The 12733-nt window shown below is 38.9% G+C and overlaps 1 protein-coding gene across 1 annotated transcript in view; it reads right to left on the reverse strand.

Annotated features, from left to right (window-relative positions):
• Nucleotides 1-12733, reverse strand: part of Cubn (cubilin) — a 225852-nt gene that overhangs the window by 25198 nt on the left and 187921 nt on the right. Inside the window, 2 exon segments of the mRNA XM_052729218.1 lie at nucleotides 7273-7490; nucleotides 11587-11716. Coding sequence (XP_052585178.1) covers nucleotides 7273-7490; nucleotides 11587-11716 — 348 coding nt within the window.

The raw sequence follows: 12733 nt of genomic DNA on the forward strand, positions 1-12733 counted from the left end.
GCATTCTTTCAAAGCCAACTTTTCTAGTTTTCATGCCGTATTTGACTGCATATTTCAGCAGAACAGTGGTAAAAATTTCACCAAAAGATACAAAATAATGACTATATAAGTCATTCCAACAGGTCGTCTCATAGTAAGAAAATGCTTCTTTTGCAACGACAAATGATGTCAGGTCTATTACTTAAGGGACTTGAATCTCTGAGTATTTGGGTAGTATGTCAGTAGGTAGAATGCATTCACTCATTTGTAGAATTCAGGACATATTAATGAGCATACTCTCTATTTAAAGGTAATATGATTTTACTGAACATTCACAATTACATAAGCAGAAGTTTATAAAGGAAAACATTTTGTTTAAAGAAGTGCTAGGTTAATAGTCACATATTACTTGGATGTCATAAAATAGATGATGATATAAGAGGTGAAATTTATAAAATCAGAGCCAACAATCAAGAGTTTTATAATAACAATTTAAAGAAGGAAATAAATTTTTTTATTTTCATTAATGTGTTATCTCATACTAAATATATAGCTGATTTTTTTTTAACTTTTACTACCCTGGTGTCATACTGTTTAATGGTGACAGAGAATAATTCCCCTCCTCTCGAAACTTGCTAAGTGTCCTTGACAAGTCATTTAATTCCCTTGTGACTTATTCCTACACTTTTAAACTTGAGTACCTGACAAGTGTACCAATCAGGGTTGCACCGTCAGAATAAAATGTCTACATCCCTTCATTTTTTTTTCAGAACCCTGGGTAAGAAATGTCACTAAATTGAAGTCCATAGTTTGAAGCTACTAATTTTTTGTCATACAGATTTATTATCCTTTATTGTAATATAAATATACTCCCTATGTCTGTGTTTAATCATGCGAGGGCATCACTTTTATGCCATGCAAAGCCAACAAAGCAAATGTGACATTTTTCTATCAACACCAAAAAGGTGGCTTTTACAGCATATATTCATATCTACAAAAATACATTATACTTGCTATTTTTACAATTATGTAATAAATTGTGTAAATTATGTTTAAAGTATAATTTTGTCATTTATATAAATGTTAAATAAGTCATATGTATTTCAATATTACATATTATAGCATTTTATATAACATATGACTATTATTGGAAATATGTAGAGGTTATATACCATTTATATAAATATGCCATATATAAATATATAACTATTCTATGTTGTAGTATCATGTAGTAATAGTAAATCACAAGTGTACTATTCAGGACTGGTATCCTATGATTTAAAAACAGAATCAAGTGAGAAGATGAACATGGAAAGAAGGAGTGCTAACACAAAGGGAGAGGAAAACTAACTCTTCTTTTAGGAAATATTCCCAGGACCTCTCCTTAGCCTGGTGTTTCTATAAATTGCCCCAGAGGCCACACAGGCCAATTAGGAAAGTGTGGGTTGGAAGATGATCAAATCTCATTCAATGCTTGGCTTTGGCCACAAACAAATTACTTAATCTTTAATAAATAGTTCTCATTTCCTCCTTTGTAAAATACACTAAGTCCTGCCTCATAAGGTAGTCATGAGGATTAGATGACTCAGTCTAGGTAAGGGAGCTTGGAGGAGAAGCTTAGTGATGGACAGTCCCTGTCATTATGCTCTATGATTTTGTGACAAGTCTTTACTCATGAGTGAACAGACTGTAGAGCTACCATACAAAGTGAGCAGATTGCTAGCAAGTTAGAACAAAGAGATAAACAGTCCCATAATACTTTTTAATATTTCTGAATGACTCATTGATAACTAAAGTCTGTTTAAATTTTATTGTTGACTGTATTTTGCTTTTATGTACCTGAGAATACCATATCAATGCCAATCCAGTTCGCATAAAGATGATTACAGGAAATTTATGGTTATAATAACTTAACCCAGACATTCAGTTACTGGAAACAAAGCTGAGTTGCATTTTGCAGAGGGTGTGGCTTCCATCATGTAGAATCACTGCTTCCCAGATCTTTCTCTCTAAATGCTTTTCACCGTGTTACCTTATCTGACTATTAATCTGACCACATAGCTTGGTCTCTAAAAAACCACCCGGCTTATTGTCTCAAGGACAGACAAAACCCTATCCTTCCAGACTTGGGGCAAACCTAGCTATTCAGGGGGCAGGGAGGAGGGATACTTGATTGTGGGGGATACTGTAATATGTTTATTAAAACCTTTTCCTTGCTTGATCTAAAACTTAACTCCTGTCTCCTACATGATTTTGTATGGTTTTGATGAACTATGCACTAGCTGGTTTCTTTATCCCATTCACACATTCTAAGCTAAGCAAATGCTCTTCTCAGTGAGTCCCTGAAGAATAAGCTGCAGATAACCTTGTGTTTAGCTTTATCCCCCAGGGACAGCTAATCAACAGTGAAAGCAAGCAGGCTTGCAAGGGGCAGGAACAAGCTTAGTCTAGTTTCCTTTAAATGGGTTTACAATTTCAGCTCATCTCATTCTCAGGCTTCATAAAAAGAAGCAAATGACATTAAGAAACCAGACGAATAGTATCCCTGGTTGCTTTCAAGTCATACCCTACCATTGCTTCCCTGAAAGTTTTATGAGTAGTGATTTATCAAATTATTGAACTGATAACCCAGCTATCTGACTGTACTGTGTTTCTAGGAGTCAGGGCAGTTGGCAGCCTGTCGCCAGCTGCTCAGAGGCGCCTAGAGACACATACACACATATTTTTAATGTCAGTGAATGTTTGAAAGTGCATTCTTTTATTGTCAGGCTACACAATTTTAGAGTGCCTCTCAGAGTTCAAACTTGACACCACAACTGGGAAGGCTAAATATAACTAGAAGTGGAATTCTCAAGTGGGCACGAGAGTCTCAAATGGAGAGTCTCCTCCATTTGCTGAGACTATGGTTTTCATTTCTGTGACCCCAGGCTCTCTGCAATTGCTGTCTTTCATATCCTCCTTTTAGAAGTCAACCATTTTTTATTCCCTCACCTTCTTTCCACCCCTCCATTGTCTGCACTTTTAGCACATTTGAGAGATGTTTTCCAAGAGTATGATACCAGGTCCAGAGACCGAGCTCAAGTGACCCAATTTTGAATCAGATCCAGTATCTCCAGAACTGGATGAAAGGGATTCTACTCTCTTTCCTGTTAAATAGCTTAACTCTATGAATTGTGAATCAATTTTGAGAATAAATTAAATATAGTTATAATATATTATATCAGGCACATATAAATGTAATTTCAAAGTAGGCATAATTTACCCATCTATTCTTCAGTTCATTCACACAGTCACTATTGATGGAGTAACATTTATTTATGTCTGAGGCCTCTACAGGGCCTTAGGATTTAATTAGAATTTAACTTCTGAGTTGACTTAAGTTATAAAATATACTTTAGGACAGCTATGGTATGTTCCAGGAACTAATCTTCTTTACCTTTAATAGATTCTTAAAGGATGGAAAGTGGTAATATTTCAAGCTGATCTTCTTCAGTAGATAAAAGATTGAGCATAGAGAGATCAGGGTTTTTTTTTTGTTTTTTTGTTTTTTTTTTGAAAGCTCCAACACAGGCAGTGGGATGATGAGTCACCTGCATCCTGAGGACCTGAATCCTGGCACACAGCTCTTCCCCTTTGGCCACACTCCTGCCTTTGTTGACCTGTGATTCATTCTGTCCTTGACAGACATGTGTTTTTGTATTCATGCCTTTCCCTCACAGCACCCCCCCCACCCCCCCGGCCCTGACTTTGCCCCGAATGCTGCCTGACTCTTCTCCCCACGACTAACAAGCCAGGTGAAGGAAGACGGATAGTGGCCTCCATCTTTGGCATATTTGCTGGGATCAGCAGGAGGCAGGGAGCTTAAAGATGTGCTTCTGGCCACCGAGGTCCCTGATGCAGCTTTTTTCTCCAGGGACAGGGATTTGTCTCCTTGGATTGCAGGGACTCCTAATTGTCTCTTGGGCTATTCATTGATTCCAATGCCCAAAAACCTTATTGGGCCAGGTTTAGCGTTGTATACTAGAATTGTGCTGAAGTGGTACAAAATGAATTGTCTGAGGGCAGGGGTGGGTGAGAGCTAGGGAGATAGCTGAGTAGATAAAGGGCTTGCTATGCAAGCATGAGGCCTGGAGCTTGGGACCTAATGCTGTTATCGAAGCTGGCCCGACAAGGTGACTCACCTGTAACCACAGCCCTTGGGAAGTGGAGACGGATTCTAAAACAAACTGGCTAGCTATACTAGTTACACTGGAAAGCTATGGGTCATTCGAGAGACCTTGCCTGGATGTATAAGGTAAAGAATGACTGAAGCAGAGTCCAGCCTCATCTCTTGGGCCTCCTTATGCACACACATGTGGATATACATCATTCGTGCATACTATACACACATACACATAAACTACTAAAAAAGGAAAAAAGAAAAATGAAATTACAATGGTACTGAAAGTCCACACCTAGCTCTGTGTCTAGAAGATCTGTGTATAACATAATGAGTAGTCATGAAAGACTCATAACATCATGAAAGACTCAGCAAAACACTTGGGCATGAGGTCAGTATAGTAAGGAATGGAGGCAAGAGCTGTAAAAACATGTGTTCAAAGATGAAGTGTTTCATTCATAACATGTGCAAGTTGGACACAGCCGAAGGGAGCCCTTCTAGCAAAGGAGAGGCTAAAACTAAAGCTATCAGAAATTATTAGAAAAAGCAGAGTGCTTTTAATGTCAGTTCTGTCCTGTAGAGCTGACACACATCATCCAAACCCCCAGAAACAGTGAGATCTTAGGCCATGGGTGGTCTGATAAAGGATGAACACTTGGTCCAGGAAAGCGCTCATCTTCCTAGATCATTTCATTTCCTGGATCCTGGAAAGCTTGGTACAATCATTTCTCTGACTTCCCTTCTTTCAGGACCAGTCACCCATGTTGTGTTGACATTCATGGGAAATCTGAGAAAATTTTATGTCGTGGTTGGGTGCCAGGCCCTGGTATTGGCTTTGCTTTCACCTATCCCTACACTTGAGCAATAATTCCACAAAAGAAAGGAAACTCAACTTCACCATCTATTTACTTAACTATGGATAGTTCCCCCAAATTCTCTCCATCAGTGAGAAGGACAAATGTAGCAGATGCACAGGGAGATGCTGCACTGTCACGTAAGCACAGAAGCTGATTTTACTGGTTTGAAAAATTAAAGTGGATGTGCATAAATTATCATCAACTGTATAATCAACAGCAAAGCTGCAAAAGCTGTACTTAGGGAATCTGAGATCAAACTAAACAGAAATGTCAAGGACTACAGTGTTTATCCAGGGAAGGTGTTGTTCAGGCAGATTGATAGCCTTGGAAATGAGCAGCCAGTCTGGTCTACAGAGTAGCTCTCTCCTTACAGAAAAGATGGGGTGGTGTAAATGCATGAGGTGAAAGAGAAAGGTGCATGCGATTAACCAAGGCTGACCTTTCACTTCTTAAGTCTGTAAGGAAAAGATTCTAGAAACCCTAGAACTGCGATGGCATTTGTAACTCCTTCTCCTCCCCACACAGAACAACAAAGAAAGCTGTAAGTTATTTAGACTGGCCAGTACACTTAGTTGTGTGAGCTAAAAAGCTTTGTAAGACCCAATTAAAAATTATAATACTCGAGTTCCCACTGAAAAGTACAATTAATAGTTAAATTATTTCTTGAATGTCTTCAAGTGGACAATGGCATTGACACAGATGGGAAAGTGGTAACATGTTTTACAGGAAGCACAGTGCAGCCCAATACATGCGATCCTTCATGCAAAATTAGTGTCCAAAGGAAAGTGGGGTTTTCTTTTCAAATAGCCTGCAGCGTCTCACATACCGCTTCACCCATACCATTCTAGTGAGGCCACATTCTGTGTCCTGGGAGACTTGCTTTCAGGTTATTGCCATGACAGCTGAAAAGGGTAAGTGGCAAAGTGCCTTTCTGATACAACTGTCACAACGCCTGCCCTTGATGGGGAGCTTCAAATTATCAGCGTCCGTCTGATAACTCTCTCCAGGAAAGTGCTAATGGGGATGGAGAGATGGCTCTGTAGTCAGGATTTCTTGCTGCTCAGTCACAAGAACCCAAGAGGGAGAGTTTGGAGGCCAGTACCCACATGGTGCAGACCCTGTAACTGCAGCTCCGAGTACCTTCTCAGGCCTCCAAGGACATCTGCACATGCATGTGCATATATAATCATACAGACATGTGCGTATGGATACACTCATATAAATAAATAAATTGTTAAAAATAAATTCAGAAAGCAGGACATAGAAAATGTAATGGAGTTTAAAGTATTCTCTGTTTTCATGTCACAGAGATGGAGGTGAATTAGGCCATAGGAAAAGAGAGAACCCTGGAAAAAGGGAGCCCCAGTTATTTACTGAGGCAAAGTCTTCCTATCTTTCTGAATCTTCTCACAAAATGGGATTTGTTTGTGGATCTGTTAGATCTCAGAACATTAATCACATCAATATTCAAGGAAAAATCAAATGCTTCTCAGAGTCAAATAAAAACTATGCTACTTATGCAATTAGTACAAACAGAGAACTGATAATTTTAAATGACTGGCATTTCTGTGCTCATCTTAGGCAGATAATTATCTTTCATGCACAGTGGCAATAAACTGGCCTGTTGTTCTTAGTTTATCCTCACACTCAGCAATCCTGCCATCTCACAATGACTCGGAGACCACCCTCTCCAGCCCAAATGCCTTTTTAACCATCTCTTAGATATCTCTACTTATGTATCTGACCAGCCTACTAGCCTCAAATATGGCAAACTAAATACAGCATTCTTCCTGTGCTCAGAACAAACTTAGGTACCACCTTGGGAGAGTCAGGTGACATCATTTAACAAGTTGCTTTTAAGATCGCATCAACTTGCATTCCCTCATGATGTCCCATCAAGTTCCAAATGCTACATTTCTGATGTATTTGGCCTTCTAAAGACCTTTGGTACTTTGATCCTTTCTTTACCTCTATTCCCACTTGTGCTAGTTAGAGCCTTGGCCATTTCCCATCGGGACCTTTGTCCTAAGTTCCCCTTTCCTTCCTTAGGTGGTTGGGTTCTTGGAGCATTCTTTTTCACAGTCATAAAACCATTACATACATTTTCAAGACTCATTACCACTCTAGGAATAAAGCAACCATTGTCAATGAGGCCTTCTGTGTGGGCTTCCTCCATGTTTAAATGAAAATCAGCTGGGATTAGCTGGTGGGGGAAAATTAAATAAAGCAGAAAAGTAGGGGTAGCAAGAAAAAGACTTTCATGTCTCAAATGCTCACCTATTGTCTCCCAGAAATATATTTCCCAACCTCTTGCTGTTTGAGAAGAATCTGTCTTGAACAGCAGGGTCAGGCTGTTATTGGTGCTCTTCAGATTTTGTGGAATTGTGGAACCACAGAACTTTCCAAGAGACCGATTTCCAATGCTAGGACCATCGAAAACCTCCAGGTAGTCATTGTTGCATAAGTTGGAGGGAACCACATCAAATTGCTTGAACCTGTGAAGTACACCTGGTTATTATTCATGCCCTGTTTTATATGCCCAGTAAATTGTACCTGTAGTTCTTATAACATTTAAAAACACATAAAGCAAAAGACTGTCCACACAGTATTCAAGCTTCACTTGGGAAGAGATCTTATAAACAAGACATTACTGATGTGTTCAAACGTGAAGTCAGTATTTGTTGGGTAACTGCAATATACTAAGAGCTGTGATAGGAGCTGGGGATGTAAAGATGAATAAAATACAGTTCTACATTCCAAGACAATCGAGGCCTAGGTTCAAGTGAGGTCAATTTTTAGAAGAATTTTTTTTATTCTTTCACAATTACATACATACATAATAGACTTTGATCTTATCTCCTCATTATTCTTTCACCTACCTCTCTCCTGCTGAACCCCAGCAATCATCTCACTACTTCCATGGCTTTTTTGATGTGCCCTATAGCATTTAACTAGAGTTGCTTGTGTAAGTATGGCAGGGGGCGGGTGTTACTTCTTGAACAAGGGCAACTTACTAGTGACTACACCTTCAAGGAACATGACTCCTTCCAACATTTCTTCCCATTACCTGCCTCTAGGTCCTAGGATTATTAAAAAGTTGGCCTATGTTATCACCCCAATAACATGCTAGGTTTTTTTAGTCTCACCTAAAGGTAATACTCTTTTGCTTTTTTTCTTGTGTTGTATGATAATTGGCACTGCTGTCTTATTCTTTATTTGTGTGAAGAATGCTAAGACAAATAGAAGAAATTCTGGTTCATATAGCTCGACTATGGTTCTTCCAGTTTCTTGTTTCCATCTTTTAACATGAAGTTTATAGAAACACCAAGTGCAACAATGTGATACAGCCAAATTACTGCATCTGGTACACAGCCTGTCCTCAGTAAAATTAAGTTATGGTTTTAAAAAACAAGAATATGGAATAATTTGGGTTCTTATGAAATATGAAGCAGTGGTAACATAAAATGAACTAAACTCTGCTGTGTCACTGGACTAATCTAACAAGAAATTCACACATCGATCCCTGGGTTGATCACTGGAGGCTCCTGACACAGGCCCTGCCCTGTCTCCCTAGCACTGGGTAGAGATAACTAGATGTTCACACGTAGAAGTCTGGTGGCCATAGGACCTGCCCTGGCTACAGAAATGCCAGCGGAGGGTAAGGCACTACTTGTTTTGATATACAGCCTTTCTGTTGCAGTGGGGATCACAGACACAAACGTAAGAGTGGAGCTCCCATCTGCCCTGGCCACTGAGTGAGCACAGCTGGCCGAGCATCTTGACGGCCATACTGAGACTACTCATACCAAAGAGAAGTCAAGCGCTAAATCAGCGTGCCTCGGGCTGCTGGCCACCACTGCAGCCTTCCTGACAAATTCATCCTGGCTTTCCCTTTGACGGCCTTAGTTAGTATTTTATTCCAGGCCTGTGCTCTGCCAATTCCTTTCTTTTTCTTTCTTTCTTTCTTTCTTTCTTTCTTTCTTTCTTTCTTTCTTTCTTTCTTTCTTTCTTTCTTTCTTTCTTTCTTTCTTTCTTTTTCCTTTCCTTTCTCTCTCTCTCTCTCTCTCTCTCTCTCTCTCTCTCTCTCTCTCTCTCTCTCTCTCTTTCTTTCTCTCTTTCTTTCTTTGTTTCATTTTGTTTTTTGTTTTTGAGATAGGGTCCTGAGACTTTTGATGTAGACCAGGCTGGCCTTAAACTCACAGAAATCAGCCTGCCTCTGCCTCCCAAGTGCTTTTAAGTAACTATTCCTAGATACCCCCAAAAGGAAGACTTCATAGGTGCTTTAACTTAGACCCATATGACAGGCTTAGTTCTGTTCTCTCAATAATTTTTGTTAACAGATTTAATGAACAATATGATAATATGGAATAATTCTGAAATACCAAATAGCTAAATATTTCCTTTTTATGAGCATTAAAATAAACCCAAGTCTTTCCCTAAAGGATGTTGGCTAGTCAGATGAATGTTTTTGAGGATCCAGGCAAAAAAATTCTTGATCCGTTGCATAAAATCCAACATATACTGTTGTCTTTAAAGAATATTATGTCAGAACAATAGGAAGACCATTTCCAATGACATTTTTATTTATTTTTAATTGTTATTTTTGACATATTTGAGTTGATTCTTTATAGACAACATATTTGTTCTTACAAAAGAGGAATCTAAAAAGAATGACCAAATCTGAGTTTTCAGGGGCACTCAAATCTGTCACGACTTCCCCCAAACAGCACAGAAAATGCTGAGAAAAACTCCTTTTCCCGTGTGTGTCCAGCACATTTTCAGAGCCTGTGTAGAAGGCTCTTTTTACTAGTATGTACACCTTCACAATCCCTGTAACAGTATCTGTCCCATAGAATAAAGGCTACGAGATGTATACTGTGAATACCTTTCCAAAATGTGGAAGGACCTGTGACTGTGGATCTCCAGAGTCAGGCAGGAAATGTAAACATGTATGTATGTTTTATATACATGTTATGTCTTGTCAGTGATGATCTGGATATTTCTCCTCCAAATTCCTATGTTAAAATCTTAACTCTAGGTGGACAATGTTATTAAGTAAGGGCTCTCAGAGTTGATTGGGTTGTGAGAGTACAGTCTTTGTGAATGGAATTGGTGTTCTTATGAATGAGTTCTGAGAATGCCCTCGCACCCTTCACCGCTGAAGGACAAGTCTGGTACAGCTAGGAGGTATTTTCTTCTATGAACCAGAAAGTGCATGACCATCTGATGCTGAAACTGCCTATCTTGAACCCCTCAGACTCTAAAACTATGAGAATTTTTGCTGTATATAAGTCATTTATCTCATGGCACATTGTTACAGCAGCTTGTACATCCTATACATGTAAGAAGCAAACACTACCACAAGCAGCCTAGACAAGCTGTGCCTGGACTTTCATTCTGGGATGGTCAATCCCTTCTCTGGCCTCTCCCTCCTAGTAGTTTGTCAGCTTTTGTTCTAAGACTTGCAGGACCTTTATCCCTAGGACACATTTTCTTCACAAATAATCTCAGGCAGGATTGACATACAGTGTCCTTCAAAGTCCCACGTATAAATCACTTTCTTCTTGAGCTAAATCAATTTGATGAGTCCTGCCTTACACTTCATGAACCCAATGGACACAAAGTGCTGAAAGTGAACTTTGGAGTTCATAATCATCAGGAAGGAACCTATCAGTGACAAATAGGAGACAGGTGAGTAGGCATTTGTACCAGTTTGTCAAGCGTCTACGTGGACAACTCTGTATTGTGCACCAACTAGCCTAACATTCAGATTACCTATCACATGCTGAAAATTTCATGTATCAGTGAAATTGAAGAGATGGAAATAAAGCGTCGTAGAAAGAGGTCTCTTACATTCTCCCTCTGGACAATGGAGGCTGCATTCCCTTTATCAGTCTTGCTTGGAATAAGCAGAATTAGAGAGATAACTTAATTGTGATGTAATTTATCACATAAAGCAACAATTTAGAGTGGCTTTGATTCACAAGTAAAAATTAATTTTGTGGGATAAAGTTTATCTTCAAGAGACAAAAAGCAGTAGAATTACTCAGGACATGGGTTTGGGAGGACACTTGATGTAAGTCCAGATTTTCATGCTTCACTTAAATATGTGTTACTTTGGGGAAGCTATGTGACCTTTTGAGACACATATACAAGTATGCTTGCATATTTCTCATGACAGTTTTATCAGTACAGTGTTACAATGTACAGTAACAGGAAAGTGTTGAGCAAAGCTTCTTGTATCTAATAAATGTTGAACAAATGGCAACCATTATTCCTAGCCCTTCGTATCCTCTTAGATGTTAAGGAGGGCTTGTAACTTGACAGCTATTATGTGAAACTCCATTACAAATGGTGAGAAATTGCAAGGATGGTGTTAACAGGTCAAGCTCCTGTTTTAACATCCATCCCCACTGGATTGTGTGGAGGATCAGAGGCCTACTTTGTAGGCTTTGCTGCTACATGGAACCCCTCTGCCTTTCTCTAAATTCCAGCTAGGCCACTGTGAGGACTCCTGCTCTCCATCAGTGAGGTAGCTTTCCTGTGAACAGAGCTGAAGGGATTTTCTTAAGGCAAATTTGTCTCACATACCTAAGTAGAATCAATCTGTTGCTTCTTACGTAGATGCTGTAGACACAGTAGGCATTGTTGGGGTAGTTGGTGTTTGTTTCTAAAGGACTGTTTAAGATCCCAACAGACTGGTTGTAGGTTCCTCCACACCCTGTAACAGAAGACAAGCCAATGTGCAGATGATGATTATGACTCATAACATGGACAAATCTTTTGGGGAATAGTCTAAGGTATTGTTTACTGTTTCCTAAAAGAGTTCATATTGATTGTTCTTCAGATGACCTAAACCTCCTTCAATGTGTTTAGGAATAATGTTGAGTTTCCCAGGCAGGAGAAAAAGGAGAGAAATGAAGAAGACCATTTGAAAGCACATTTTGAAGGGGAATAAGTCTAATTAAAAACAAAAACAAAAACAGAATTAAAGTGACAAGAAAGAATATTTCATATGTTGGGGTATATCTGTACCTTCACCCTAAATTACAGGTTGACAGAGAGATGGTATGGCAAGTGGGTTCTCAAATAAGACAGGCAGAACCCCAGTTGTCTCTGTTCATAGTGGAAGACTGCAATGTAGAAATTCAAATCAACATGGGTTCAGGTCCTCTCTTTTAGGGATACAATGTTATAGGTGAAATGTTGGAAGTCAGTTACCTCTGTGGGTCAAATATCTTACTCTCAGGTTCTACAAATTTGTATTTAGTTGTGAAATTTATAAATTTATATTAGTAAAGTTTATACTTGCCCTAATTTGTATTATTTGTCTTCAATAAGCATGAGAATATTTGACCTACTCCCTACTCTAAGTTCAGCTGTTAACAGCTCATGACCCTTTGTAATACCCACCAGTCAACAATGTAATCACCACAAAAATATAATGATGTTCCATCATAACTAATAAGGTATTGTTTTTATATGAATTGTATCTAGCAAGGATCAGATGTTCCTACCTAATGATGGTATTTCCATGAGCATGTTTATTTGTTTTATGATTCTAAAATTGTACAAAGCTTGTATATTTTGATGATGTTTCTATGGTCACCAATGAATACACTCCACTAACATATCACCAAGATTAGATCCAATTTGTGGCTGTTATTTTAGGCTTTTGTTTATTTGATTTTGCCTCAACTCTGCCCATTTGCAGGGCAAATTCTTCTCTGTGGCAAAA

Source organism: Peromyscus californicus, unplaced genomic scaffold, assembly GCF_007827085.1.
Source record: "Peromyscus californicus insignis strain IS unplaced genomic scaffold, ASM782708v3 Scaffold_8__1_contigs__length_139910024, whole genome shotgun sequence".
NCBI lineage: Eukaryota > Metazoa > Chordata > Mammalia > Rodentia > Cricetidae > Peromyscus > Peromyscus californicus.